Here is a 15,897-nt window from a genome sequence, read left to right on the forward strand (position 1 = left end):
GTTGATGATCAGAATCGAGATGTTAGACTATGCCTTGGTCCATCATCTTCCCCACTGTTTTATCCGATTGCCTGGTGTGAGAGACAGGGTAAGAATCCCTTCATCCTGTTACACACACAGCTACGTTTTGACTGGTGTGGTAGTCTCATCAGGGTTGGTGAGGTTACTATAAAAAACATTCCCTTTGAAATTTCTGATTGCATAATTACAACTGTAATCAATAACTCACACCATAGTTACATTCTGTGATTTCAAATGTGCCCTATTTACAGGTCAAACACTGAAGTATGAATTGATGAGTATTAGCTGAATCTCTCTGTAATAATGCTATGCCTGAATACCAAAACTCATCTTTGTGTTTTTCATGTGTTTATTGTTTAACTGTGTTTATTTGCAACACTGAACCTGAGTCTTGTGAATAGAGATGTTTGAACCGGTCAGTGACCAGTCAATAAAAAAATAGTAGTTTTGATAATGGTGGATTGAGATATCCACTACAATAATTAATTTAAAAACCATGGCCCTTCTGACTGTGCTTCACTGGCCCCTCACAGTCCCTGGACCCCACTTCGAAAACCACTACTTTAGGCCAAGCAAACTAAACAACAATTTTGAGAACAATAGCTGAACAGAAATGATACTACTTAAGCATCCCTGAAAGAGCATGGTGTTTTTCAACAGATGAATTAGAAGAGGCTAAAATACTTGACTTTAAAGGAAGGTGACAAGCATTAATTAAAGTATACAAGCAGCAGTGATTTTGACATTAAAAAAAATATTTTACAGTTAACTCAGTTTGCCAGCAGTGTTCCCCGCTCTCATAATCTCTCAGTTATTAAACTCTACCAATTGAAAAGGCTTGGAATGTTGTATCATCAACATACTTGCTGAAACCTGATCTACTTGCTGAAAGGATCCTTAAATATAATGCTCCAGGAGATTTTGGTAAATGTAGAATTGACAGGAAAATACTTGTAGTTGTAGATTGCAGCACACATTTAGTCAGCCCATTTTCTAGCAGTACTAGACAGATATTACCCCTCCAGACTTGTAGCATACTGTAAATATAATAAAGGTTCTGTGTATTGTTATTTTTATATTTAATTTGTATTGCACATGACATTTTTACAAAAATAAAAATGTATAGACAGACAATATTTTTGGTAAACCCCACTACATGGCCAAAGGTATGACTGACCATCACACCCATATGTGGGCCTTCACCAAACTGTTGACACAAAGTTATAAAAGCACACAGTTATAGAGGATGTCTTTGTATGCTGTAGCATTACAATTTCCCTTCACTGAATATAAGGGGCTCAAACATATTCCAACATGACAATGCTCCTGTGCACAAAGTGAGGTCCATGAAGACATGATTTACCAAGGTTGGTGTAGAAGAACTCGAGTGGGCTGCACAGAGCCCTGACCTCAACCCTACTGAACACCTTGGAGATGAACTGGAATGCTGAATGTACACCAGGCCTCCTCTTCTGACATTGGTGCTCTCGTGGCTGAATGAGCAAATCCCCACAGCCATGCTCCAAAATCTAGTGCAAAGCCTTCCCAGAAGAGCGGAGGTTATTATAACAGCAAAGGGGGACTGAATCTGGAATAGCATGTCCAAAAACACATGTGGATGTGATGGTGAGGTGTCCACAAACCTTTGGTCATATAGTGTTTGTCCACAAATCAGTCTTAACATAGCAAGACAAAGCAAGACTAAATCTTACCACATAATTCATATGTGCTTACTTTTTTTTTTCTCCAGATTGAGCCCAGAGTTCATTACAAAAGGGTGAATGCAGTTTTCAAGCCAGAGAGTGGTCCAGATATCTGATCCCTGGCCCTTTTGAAAACAGAGGTCTGGGGTTCTGCAGCATGGTCCACATCAGGTGTGGAAACTAATTTCATTGGGGCAACATACTGAGTAACATGATTGGTTCAACTCTCACATTACTGTCTGTTTCTACTTTTGTAATGCCAGGGAAATGGTTACCGCTATATAAAACCAGACTTACATAGCACCTGTTGTAAATCTTTGTTGTTTAAAAACTGCCTGACCAAGGACACTGTGCTAATTCAGTTGTCCTTGAATGCTTTGATATGATCCAGTGCTGTGTGCCTCCATAATTTTGTTGACTGAAAACACGGCCTGCCATTTGCAAGTGTGATACCATCTTAATTTAACTCCTGCCCACGGCACTGTTTCTGAAATCCAATGCATCTAAAAGTCATGTTTAATTTGTTATTTACTGAAACTACTGAACTGAGCGAAGTCTGCTTCTGTTGACTCTTAGGTAAAAATTGATAACATTACTATTTAAAAGGAATCTGCTAGTTGTACTCTATAGTTCCACCACCACTTTTATAATCTATTAATATTAATTGCTTTTTGTTCTCTGATGTACATATAATATTGTGAAGGCAATTTAAAACTGGGATTTGTAGATGAAGGAATGAATGCATGAACATTATTATAAAAGTAAGGGGATGTAATGTCTCGCTAATACTTGTGTTGACGGATGTAACCTACATGTAATTTATGTGTTGAACAATTAAAAATATAAAAATGTTAAAACATCAAAATGTTTAAGAGATAGGGTGTATAAAATATAATGTACTATATTGTAAACTAATGGTTTTTAACTGATTACATCTCGCCTATTTCCAGTTTTCATAGCACACACTCTTAAAAAGAGCGTCTGGGCCTTTTGGGAGGCGTAATCATGCACCTGCATCATGACTCTTTAAACTCATCCTGCATTGTGTACATGTGCTGACAATCTTATCATCCACACATTGGGTTTGTGAACCCAACTCTGATCCTAATACAAAACCTTTTGAAATGCATCAGCCCACAGGGAAATGAGAGTCCAAACAGGGACCTAATCACTGTCGGCTCTGGGGAGGATAGAAAATGGGATAGAAAATCCAATTTTATCCTGTTTCTTTTCTGAGGTTACTGCTACCAAAATAAATCATTTGTCAGAGCTTGAAAAGAAGTGGAAGCCTTGAAGCTCATTTGAAATGCAATTATATGAGTCCTTTCACAAGCATACAGCACACCTGGTCAGTGTGTGAGAGGAGTCGTGTTCTGTGGGAGTACAGTATATCCTTTTCTGTTTAGGTGTTTTATGACTCTAGAGATGAAAACTGTAAAGAAGTAAAAATTATAAAGTGTATTATAGCAGGTAAGCACTTAAAGTACTGCATTTACTGAAAAATCTATTATTAATACACATCAAAAGTCAGGAAATGAATCACATAAACAATCATATTATTATCTTTACGTACTGCCTAAAAGTAAAGCATGTCAAGTGTAGGAAGGTTCTCAATTTGACAGAGGGATGTTCGTGTCATTTTCACGCTCAGGACATAAAGTGTATAAAGTGCAACAAACAAACAGATGTGACAAAACTTGTTTAATTTACTAATTTATGTATTTTTGAAAATTAAAGCTAAGTATATTTATTCCAGCTTAAGCTGCTGGACAGATGGCCTCACATTTGTCTCAAGAATATTAGAATAATGCACAATGACTGTTGAGGTGTTTGTGGTGACCAAACATCTTCACCTTGGTCTCATCAGTCCAAAGGATATTTTTCCAAAACTTTTGTGGTTTGTTCAGTTGCAATTTTGCAAACCTAAGTCACGCTGCTATATTCTTTTTGGAGAGAAGGAGCTTTTTCGTAGCCACCCTTCTATGGAAGCCATATTTGTTCAGTCTTTTTCTGATTATGATGCCATGAACATAAACATTGAATGTGCTTACAGAGACCTGTAGTTCACATGATGTAGCTCTTTGGTATTTCTTTGTATCTCTGAGCACTAAGTGGTCTGACCTTGGACAGATGACACTTGCTGTGCTGCCCACTCCTGGAAAGATTGGCAACTCTCTTGAAGGCTCTCCATTTGTACACAACCTTTTTCACTGTAGAATGGTGAATTTCAACTAATCTTCATTAGTAACATTAGTAGCAAAATTCATTAGTAACACCTGGCTGCGAATTACTCTCTTAATGATTGTGGAAGTAGGAAGGGTGTACTTATTTTATCCCACCTGAATGTTGGTTTACTTTTTGGGAAAAAAATGACTACATATTGAAATCTGTTGTGTCACCTGAGGTTATTTGTTAGTTTATAGAGGTTTGTGAGGACCTGTTATTCGTTTATTTTATTTAATTGTTATTTAGGCCCTGATAAATAAATACATAGTCTTGAAATAGGAAGGAGGGTGTACTTTCTTTTTCCCATGACTATATACACTGATCAGCCATTAAAACCACCTGCCTAATATTATCTAGATCCCTCTTATGCCGCCCAAAACAGCTCTGACCCGTCAAGCCATGGACTCCACAAGACCTCTGAAGGTGTGTTGTGGTATCTGGCACCAAGACGTTAGCAGCAGATCCTTTAAGTCCTGGAAGTTGCGAGGTGGGGCCTCCATGGATCGGACTTGTTTGTCCAGCACATCCTGCAGATGCTCGATCAAATTGAGATCTGGGGAATTTGGAGGCCAAATCAACACCTTGAACTCTTTGCTGTGTTCCTCAAACCATTTCTGAACAATATTTGCAGTGTGGCAAACTGCTGAAAGAGGCCACTGCCAACAGGGAATACCGTTGCCATGAAGGGGTGTACTTGGTCTGCAACAATGTTTAGGTAGGTGGTATGTGCCAAAGTAACATCCACATGAATGCCAGAACCCAAGGTTTCCCAGCAGAACATTGCCCAGAGCGTCACACTGCCTCTGCCGCTTGCCCTCTTCCGTTGTTCTATGGTCCAGTTCTGATGCTCATGTCCATTGTAGGTGCTTTCGGCAGTGGACAGAGGTCAGCATGGGCACTCTGACTGAGCTGTGGCTACGCAGCCCCATACGCAGCAAGCTGCAACGCACTGTGTTTTCTGACACCTTTCTATCGTAGCCAGCTTTAACTTTTTCAGCAATTTGTGCTACAGTAGCTCTTCCCTGGGATCGGACCAGACAGGCTAGCCTTTGCTCCCCAGTGAGCCTTGAGCACCCATGACTCTGTCTCCGGTTAAGCGATTGTCCTTCCTTGGACCACTTTTGGTAGGTACTAACCACTGCATACTGGGAACACCCCACAAGACCTGCCATTTTGGAGATGCTCTGAGCCAGTCATCTAGCCATCATCATTTGGCTCTTGTCAAAGTCGTTCAGGTCCTTACGCTTGCACATTTTATGTTTGCATATTTTTAATTTGGGATTTCACATAATGGTATCATGTGCAATTGCACATTTTGAGTTATTTAAACAAAAGAAAAATAAAACTTCCTAATTACACACAATAAAAGAAATAAAATGAAAGTAAGTGAAATCCCAGTAATAATAACAATGCTAACTTAAATTTGAAATAAATACATATATAAAACAAAATAAGCAAGAAGACTACCAAACAATTAAACTGCCAAGACATTAGAAAGAAGAAAAAAAATTCCCACATCTCTCCCAACCTTAGCCCATCAGTCCTATCCAATAAGAAAAGTGGAGCATCAATGTGTTAGTTAAATCCATAGGCCACAGTTTAATTGTCGGCACATCTTCTTTCTTCCAAAAACAAAAGAATCATTTTTTTGGCAGTGATTATCGCATAAGAGACAAACTGTTGCTGCACCAATGTCAGACTCATACATTTTTCAGAAACTCCAAATATAACTAATATAGGATCTGGCTCAAGATGTTTGCCAAGAGTGTCTGAAAAAAAAAACTTTGCAACTTCGGACAATGGGCATAGCAATGAGACAAGTTTGCATCTTGGGATTGACACTTGACACATTGAGGGGATATTTCTGGGAATAATTTGTTCACTTTTTCCTTAAAATAATGGAGCCTTTGGAGCACTTTAAATTATATGAGACAGTGTCTAGAATTGATGGAACAATTGCGCATAACTTCAAGGCTGTGTTCCCAAATTTCAATAGGTAGCTCCACACCCAGCTCCTACTCCCAGGCAGATTTCTTTTTCTCCATGGAGGGTGAAAAAGTAAAAAGTACATTCGGTCAAACTTAAAATGTACCCTTAAGTGTTTCCAGTTTTCGAATTATGAATGACAGGGTTGTAAATATACAGTGAATATTTGATAGTTGTGGGGGATAGGAGTAATGCATTAATGGAATATGGACGACAATCCTCTTGTTCTAGCTTCAGCCAGCACCCCTTCCCTTCACGTTCATCGTCAATCCAAGAAATCAAAGCACTCAGATTTGTAGCCCAATAGTAATAAAGAAAATTAGATAGGGCTAACTCCCAAGTAATTTTGGTTTACAAAGGTGGTGTTTGCTGATTCTGAGAGTTCAAGAGTCCCAAATAAAAGGGACCACAGTAGAATCCAATTTCTTGAAAAGCGATTTAGGGAGGAACAAGGGAATATTCTGCACAAGATATAAGAATTGTGTGAGAAAAATCATCTTGATTGCATTAATCCTACCTAAAAGAGAGACAGGAAGGGTTCTCCAGGACTTAATACTGGTTTTGAGTTTGGCCAGCAGAGGGTGAAAGTTTGCCTCAAACAAGGAGGAGTACTTTTTGTGACCTCAATTCCTAAATAGGTGAACCGTTCTGATGCGATCCTGAAGGGGAGATGATGAAGCCAAGAGGGGTTCTTTATGACAATTGGCATTAGTTCACTCTTATCCCAATTAATTTTATATCCTGAAAACGTACCAAATGTTTTTATCAAATTAAGAATATTCAGAATGCTAATTTTGGGATCAGAAATAAATAAAAGTACATCGTCTGCATATAACAAAAAATAATGCCTACATGGGATCGAACAGCCTCAGCTAATGGCTCAATTACTAATGCAAACAGGAGTGGTGACAGCGAGCAACCCTGTCTTGTACCTCTGTGTAGATCAAATTGAGATGAAAGTGTTTGATTTGTGAGAATTCTAGCACGTGGTATAGAATGTAACAATGAAATGAAATTGTCTCCAAGGTTAAATTTTGTCAACACCGCAATTTGATCGAATGCCTTTTCTGCATCCAGTGACAAAATCGCTAGGTTTTGCACAAAACCCCTGCGGGTATACATAATGTTGAAAAGACGTCTAAGATTATGCAAGGAATTGTGCTTTGGTATAAAGCCAGTTTGATCTGGGTGCAGTAATTGTCCAACTACAATATTTAATCTCTGTGCTAGGGTTTTGGCCAAAATTTTTTGGTCTGTATTTAAGAGTGAAATAGTTCCTCTGAGTTCCTTCCTTTTTTAGGAACCACAGTGATGAGTGCCTCTTCCATAGAGGGTGGCAAAGCTTGGTCCTTAAATGACTTTACACCTAATGTAAATAAGGTGATAGCAGTTTATCATAAACCTTATATAGGTCATTACAAAGCCTGTCAGGACTTGGAGTTTTGCAACCTTTTAGAGATTTTATAGTCTTAGAAATTTCTTTAATAGTAATCTCCCCACCCAATTCCTCACATTGCTGATGACTTAAGGAAGGAAGGTTATATTGATCTAGGAACCGTTCCTTAGCTGTAGGATCTAAATTCCCCTTGGACAAGTACAATGATTCATAGAAACCTCCTATTTATGTCCACTGAGGAAGTGAGAAGCTCTCCTGTTTCTGATCTAATTTTGTATATAGTTCGTTCAGACTCTAATTTCCGGAGTTGCTGCGCTAAAAATTTCTGAGGTTTATCACTGAATTCAGAGTAATTTTGCTTTATGTATTGAAAAGATTTGCATATCTTTAATGAGAGAATTTGGTTAAGTTTGTATTTAAGTGCAGATATTTCCTTGTGATTTTCAGTAGATGGATGGGTAGCATTCTCAGTATTTGGGATTCTAATAACACTAGTTCTGCCCTACTTTTCTGTTTTTGGGACGCTCGATAGGAAATAATACATCCTCTAATGTATTGCCTTGAATGTGTCCCAAAATACTCCCATAGGTATGTCTGGCCTATCATTAAACTCTTGGCTTAAGTAATTAGTAAAGGCTGTATTTGCAAGTAAGTGGGGAATAAACCTCCAATATCTTTGTGGCCTTTCCATGTGACTTATTCTAATAGAGAGGGTCAATGGATAATGATCTGAAATGACAATATTATCATATTTCATATCATATACCATCCACAATGAAGTAATCTATTCTAGTATAAACATTATGGACTGGCGAATGAAAAGAATACTGTTTACCAGTTGGATTAAGAATTGTCCACACATCAAACAAATTTGTATTATGTATATATGCATTTACGAATGTACTGGAATTGGAACTGGCTGATTTTGTAGTAACAGATCTGTCCAGGTATGGATCTAAAACACAGTTAAAATCACCCCCAATTATGAGATTCGTATCTGAAATAACTGGACTTCGATCAAACACTTTTGTGAAAAACTCAGGGCTATCGTAATTTGGCCCGTAAACATTGACTAATGTCAATGGGACAGAGTGTAATTCCCCAACAGCTATTACATATCTCCCTTCTTTATCTGAAATAGTCAATTTATGCTTAAATGGAACCCCTTTACAGATAAGTACTGCTGTTCCTCTGGCTTTGGAAGAAAAATTGGGAGTGATATATTTGTCCGATCCATTTACCCCTCAATCTACCATGGGCATCTCATTTCAAATGAGTTTCCTGCAGAAACATAATATCTGATGACAGTGATTTTAAGTGGGATAGTATTTCCCCCCTCTCAACTGATTCATTTACACCCTTTACATTCCAACTAGTGAAACTCAGAAAGACCCAGTTCACATTCAAATTCGCACCATTATGCCTAAACTGTGAGTATGACACTTAAGTTAGTCTGCTCTAACCACTTATATATACACCCATAGTAATTACCATAGGTGTGTTTAGCACTGACCCACCCCCCATCCAAAGAACCCCTAAATAACTGAACATGTCTAGCTGTTACAAGAACAAATGTAGAGCATGACTCACCATGAAGTAGATGGCAAAGGAATGATATAACAAAGAACAAGAAAAAAGGAGAAACCATTCTCTGTTTGTTACCCTTCTGAGACCTCAGAAAAGTCCAATGGTGCGTCTGAGGGGTTGCGACATCACCTGATGAAGTTGTTGCAGCTTGTTCAAGATGTTTGGGTGGCCGTCAATAACCGACTACATTGCATCTAACTTTGCATCAGTTTTCTTCTCTAGCAACGCCACCTTCCTCTCAAGCTTTCTTTAATTTCAGTTTTGACCTTGCAGAGTTCTGTTCAGAGAGGTTCAATCGCCAGAAGCACAGGGTCGTTATCCTGAAGTGACTCGCTCACTGCAGTCTCGGCTGGGCATTCTCCCTCAGCAACATCTTTTTTCCCTGGTCTCTTTGGAGGCATCTAACTTACAAGTTAGAGTCAATATTGAATGTATATATTAATTAAACTATTAAGATATTGAAATCAATAGTGAGCTTAATGTTTGGCTTGTTTTAATGAGATTTAGATGAAAATCTGCAGAGCTACTCAAAACACATCTTACTCCATCATTCACCCCAGAAGTCTCTTACACTTGCCCATTTTTCCTGCTTCCAACACATCAACTTTGAGAACTGACTGTTTACTTGCTACCTAGGGTTAGGTATATGCCACCCTTTGACATAGTCATATATATATATATATATATATATATATATATATATATATATATATAAGAATAATTGCCCTTTCAACTAGATAGGATTTTGTTTATTTATAATTAGGACTATTAATATGCTTGCTAGAATATCTCAGAGAACTGCTAAACATCAATCATAAATCTTACTGTGTTTGATACACCATCATACGCCTTTTTTGTTCTCAATTCACACACACACACAAGATTGATTGTCATAATGAACATTTGAATTTCCACCTTTCATAGCATGAATAACATCAGCCAACTCCATTAATAAACCAATGACAGGCTTCTTTTGATGTCATGATTACTGAGTCTTTATCATAAAAAAGAGGGACCATAGTAAATTGCCATCATATTTCTTTTTCAGCACATTCACTACTATATGAAATGATTTTCAAAGGATAGTGAGATGACTGATTTTCAATTTGGAGAGTTACTGGTGTGTTGGATAGCAATTATCCTGAACAAAACCAAGGGTGGTTTGTGAGATTGCCATACATAAAAAGTCACGATCTAATATATGATAATGGAAAAGAAGCCCATAATGTGCATATCACAAAACTGTAGACAGCTGTGTGTCTGTTGCTGTGTGCCAGAGAAAACCTGGCTTTAGCACATATCTCTCAGATGTTTGACTGAGAATTTAACATTTCAATTAGGCCGATAAAGAAAATACTCTTGTATACAGAACAAATGTGTGCAACATTATAATTATTTTATGAAAAGCATATTAAACACTTAAACGAAATTTAAATTCTCTTTTTGTTTTTAAAAAATGAGAAATTGAATATTAGGCAGCTTTGCCTATGTGGAATTGTGGCTTGCTCAGAATTGGCTTTGCTCCTTCATTAACAGGATTAGGATCATACATGCATGGATTTTACACCCAGATAATGTCACCTCGAAAGAGGACTTAATGTCTTATGCACAATCCTGCCCGAGACTAATGAACAATTATGCACAGTCACCACTTTCCATAATCAAAGCGGATAAGAACTGGGATTCTGTTTAATTTTCAAATCATAACTCCATTCTGTAAAGGAAATGACGTGAAAAGGTGAAATATTTATTACAGCTTATTATATGATATAAATTAATACCATGATGCTGAATGTTTGATTCTGGTTAGCTAGAAGGTATTGATTAATTTTCAGCACAGCTTTGGCAGTTGTTCTGCCAAAGTTCTGCCAAAACAGCCAAATCTGCCAAAGTTGTTAGGCTACAAGGTTTATATTAATGCACCTGTTCTAATATGTAGGATTGTAACGATACAGCATGACATGATGCATCGTAATGCAAAAATGTGATGATGTGCATTGTGGAAATGTGTGATATCAGCGTTCTATTAATTGCAGCATTAATTGCACTGTTTGAACATCAGAGGTCCCAATCTGCACAACGCACAGAGTTAAAATATATAAAGAGCATGCTGATCACATTCTTTTGTGATCTGATAGCCTGATAGCTCCAGATTACAATAACCAACACAAAACAAGTCCCCGGGTCAGACACTTGGTTTAATCAATCAGAATTTTGGGGGAGAATTTATAAATGTATTTATTTATTTATTTATTTTCATAGTATGGGGAACCTGTAGTACATTTTGCTTACAATATTAAATCTCTGGTCGTTTCATTTATTTAGTTTTGTACAAAGTTTTATAAACAAATTAAAAATGAATATTTTCAGTCATTTTTTTTCTTCATTCAAATTTTGTTCAAATTTTCTGACAATCAAATTGAATCGTTAGACCCCTACTAATATGTTATCATTTCTATAGTAACAACAATAGTAACAACTTACACAGGGGCTTGTATGGTGGATGCTCCACATAAGTGGATTAAAAAAAGTGTAATTTTTGATGTAGTGAAGTTTTCTGTGAGGATATGTTTAAATAACATTTTTGGAAGGAGTCTCTGGTGTCAGTGCTTTGGAACAGTCAGATGAAAAGATGTCTTTTCTGACAACAGAAAGCATTTGCAGGCGTTCAGCTCCCAAAGAGAAAGTAAAAGACAGGCTGATGAGAAAATAACTGTTTAGAGCTGCATTAACATAACCAATAACCGAAAATCATTTAGCAGACATTCCACAATATTAAATCAACTATAAACTGATTAAAAATGTTTTTAAAATGTTGTGTCATTCTTTACTAAATAAAACATTGTTGGTGTTGGCAAATTGTTATGGTTTAAGGGGAATAAAACACTTCAAGATGTGGTGGTGTTGGAAAGTAATCAACTTGGTAATGCTTTGCATTGGGCTGTGTCACAGCATTCTGTCATTTTTCATTCCTTCCATATTCCTTACATCTTTGTTAATGTAAACTTGCTTATTGATAATATTTACAAATAATAAAAGTAAATAATTACACCTGTTACTGTTTTCCTTTGTGTCTGGTTCCCAGCTACTCACTACCATGGCATTTTGTCTGAGTTCTTGATAGAAATTATATTTTGTTATATTTTGCAGATATTTAGTTTGTGGTACCAATAATAAACTGTTTCTGTTGTTAATTTATATAACGTACTGGTTATCACCAAGGCATGTCTTTCTAATTGCATAATTTAACCTTCAGTGAAAACCTTCATTTTTAAACCAAATTTGGCTTAAACACAATACTGCATTATAGATCCACATAATAATGTACGGCTATTGGAAACTAAACTCTTCTGACCTGGGATGAGCGCTGAATGCTGCAGCACTGGTGCTTGAGCTGGAGGAGCAGGAGGGCAGAGAGTCAGCTAATGTTACAGCAAGAGTGGCAGGTGTGTGATGGAAGGTGTGTGATGGTGGGTGTGTCAGCATCTGGCGACTCACTGGAATTGCTGGTAACTTCACAGAAACTGGCAACCCACTGGACTTAATTTTCACTGCACCAGAATAATATATTTTCTGATATCTATTTTATATATGTATAACTAGCACTTAAGCTCACTTGTAAAATGGATTCAAACTCAAAACTGGATTGAATCTCCACCTACTTCCATGCACCAAGATCTTTAGCTGTAAGGTTTCTGCCTATTTTTGTGGTTGTTTTATTTAAAATTAAACAAAAAAAAATCTGTTTTTTTAAATAAAATACTTCAATGTGATATTTGACTTCAAACAAGGTTCGTGAATATTTTCAGCAATTAATATATTCCCATCCCTTCCAGCAGGCCTGAGGGGAGAGCTTGGGACAGGGTTGCCAGGGTTGCAGTGTTCACGCCAAATTGGAATATGTTTGTCACAAGGTTGCGTGTGTAATAAGCAAGTGTGAGAGTGGAGGGTTTTTTGGTTTTTTTTTTGGCAAGTTTAAAAATACTACACGGCTGCCAAGATCTTGCTTTAATTCAAATAATCAGGAAGTAAATCAAGTTAAATCTAATTTAATCTAATTTCTATGAACATAGGCTATAGGCCTAACAAAGGGAACATGTAAGTGCAGACAGTGTATCTATGAACTACACAGAACCATTTCTGTTGTAAGATATAATTAAGATATAGACATATATGAGGAGGGGAAAAAGGAGGATTATGGAGTGGAAAATGGACGTACCAAGTGACAGAAAAAAAAGTGCACTGCAGATACTGCAAATAAGAAATGTGTGTGCACCATGGCAAACTTTTTCACATGCAAAGACTCAGAAAACAAGAGCATTTTGTCTTCCTTTTCCATTGCTAAAACTTTTTGAGCTAATTTCAGGTCTTTTTATTTTTGAGATTTTAGTTTGGCTGGAAAGTTTGAAATTTTTTTGAAAACCCTGACTTGGGCTAATCTCACACTCTCTTGGTGCCAGCCTGCGTGATGAAGGCACTTCAACTGCAGACTTCCAGTATGCACTCAATGACTTTCCTACAAACTTTCCTACACTGGCTTTTTTTTCCATCTTTGGGCCAGGTGAAAAACAGCACTACGCAGACCTGACCCTCTCAAGCAAGCAACTCTACAGTTTCATTTTTGCACACAGGCTGCTTACCATAAAGCTGGATGAAATCCTCTCTGCTTTATGGCTTTTTTATAGCTACAAAACCCTACCCTGGAGCAGATGAGATTTCTTTATTAAACAGACCCAGTGCACAGAAGAGGCATACTAACAACATTCATTTACTTCTTCTGCAGTGCTCACTCTTACTGTCGCTCCTTCTGTTTCTATCTGTAGCATAACATTCTTCATCACACTGAGAGGAACCTAGCTCAGAATTGTGGGCCAGATGTTACCAGTCTTAGAGTTGGAAAGATATGTAGAAGTGTTTCCCTCTACACATGTAGCAGATGTAAAAATGATCGATATGAAGCGTTACGTACATAACGATGTATAGTGTAATAGGATAGTATAGAAACGAATCTCCAATGTGTTATAATCACTGTACACTAATGACAAACAGCGGTGAGGTGTTTTTGATTAATCAAAATGGATCAAAATGCAGTGCAAATGTTGAAATTCCCTACAGCTATTCCTGTAGATCTTCTCCGATAGCAGTCATCAATGTAATTACCTCTAAACCAGTACCAAAACATTTACATCAGTTTACAGCATTCATGTCTTGACATTGTGACCAGACATTGTGTATGGCTGCTGATCATACAAATTAAATAGATAAAAAAATTCACTACGAATCAAATACAAATCACTGCTGAAATGGAAATAAAATGCTTTTATTTCATACTGATGCATTTTATATAAAAGATACTTACATTTAATACATTTTTTTTTCCAAAATACAAGCAGCCGAACAACATATAAATCAAATACAAAATTATAAAATCTGTTGTACTGTATCTTAGTAATGTCTCTCTCAGAGTAACAGACAAAGGGATTTCATTCATACCTCTCTCCACATAGCAGTTAAGTAAGATTAATTTCTCTATCACATCTTGTATGACGAGCCAGCCATCGAGTACCTAATTCTACTGTCACTGAAGTTGATCAATAATAATCAGTCAGCAAGTTTGGGTGCCTTTCAGTTTGTGTTTTCATAAGTAAGACTTTAAACAAGATGAATTATCTGTGTCTTTCATGTATCAGACACGTCTGAAGAGATTATGTTAAGTTCACCAGATGGATTGCTGTTCCACTGGGCTGAAATTACCTCGTAAAAAAAAGCTAATTGTCAAAGATAGATAATGATGTACTCTCACAAATTGTCCATTAAGTATTGATCACCCCAACATATCACGTGGTTTAGCTGGATGAAGAGACAGTATCTTTTAATATGCAGCATTATTCTCAGTGATAGAAGGCAAAAATCACTTGAATGAGAAGTGACAAATATGACTGGGCAGTTTCGTTATAAGCACACAACATATAACCATGGATAAGATGAATGCAATGGATATCAGTAGCCCTCTGTAGAGACAAACATGGACAAAGAACATGAAAAAATCCAGTCCCTATAGATATATATATAGATGTGAAACTAAGTTTCACATTAACGGAGCATAATTTAAGTACAAAATAAATGAATATTGAAAGACAATAATAAAACTATGGTGGATGGAACAAAGTAAATAACATGAAACAAATCTCACACCATCACTGAGTTAACACCGTAAGGCAAAATACATGGTTTTAGGGGGTGAAATATTTTTGCTGCTGTCATTTCTTTGTTAAAGGCTGGGTAATCTGCAAATATACTGTGTAGTATATGTAATATATCCTAAAAAAAAAAAAAAAAAAAAAAACAATAAAACAAACAACAACAAAAACTAATGGAGAGGACATATATGAAGTCCAAAGTTTATCGCACATGGAGAGGTAACGCTGCTGCCGAACAAAGAAGCAAACCTAAGTACATTAGCAGGACCTGATAGGAAATAGAAAATTCTTTTTTTTTTTTTCTCCACATTTTATACATTTTGTACACTCACGTAAAAAAAGAGTACAAAGTGTAAAGTCAGGCTATGCGGCGGTTTCCCGAATTGTCCCCTCTAATTTCTTTGGGAGCAGCTCTCTCCTTTCATCAATGCTGATGACTGGCTTCCGACAGTTCTGTCCATCAATGTATATCTTGGCATACACTGGGTTGGAGTAGTTCATAGGCTGTATGGAGAGAATTCAGAGAAATTTGAATTTTACCGTGTTGGGAAAATATCATTTAAATTGGATTATTGAGAATAGTGATGTTGAGAAAATGAAACATCTGTATTCTGAATGTATATTATACTGAAATATTTCTAAGAGTGAAACTAATTTTAGACTTTACTTCTGCTAAAGGTGAAGAAAAATGCTTATGAAAAATCAGGTAAGAACACTTAACACGCACAAACACAGATGATCACGAGTGTCTCTAATGCAATGGTCAAAGCCACCAATT

The 15,897-nt window shown here is 36.9% G+C and overlaps 1 protein-coding gene across 4 annotated transcripts in view; it reads right to left on the reverse strand.

Annotated features, from left to right (window-relative positions):
• Nucleotides 1-13,012: 13,012 nt before the first annotated feature.
• Nucleotides 13,013-15,897, reverse strand: part of lrp1bb (low density lipoprotein receptor-related protein 1Bb) — a 265,996-nt gene continuing 263,111 nt past the window's right edge. For 3 of the 4 annotated variants that reach the window (XM_053233993.1, XM_053233992.1, XM_026912643.3), the window contains one exon: nt 13,013-15,623. In XM_053233993.1, coding sequence (XP_053089968.1) covers nt 15,483-15,623 — 141 coding nt within the window. In that variant the 3' untranslated portion in view covers nt 13,013-15,482. The remainder of the gene's footprint in view (nt 15,624-15,897) is intronic. The other variant, XM_053233994.1, reaches the window with a different exon arrangement.

This window comes from Pangasianodon hypophthalmus, chromosome 5 (assembly GCF_027358585.1).
Source record: "Pangasianodon hypophthalmus isolate fPanHyp1 chromosome 5, fPanHyp1.pri, whole genome shotgun sequence".
Classification (NCBI taxonomy): domain Eukaryota; kingdom Metazoa; phylum Chordata; class Actinopteri; order Siluriformes; family Pangasiidae; genus Pangasianodon; species Pangasianodon hypophthalmus.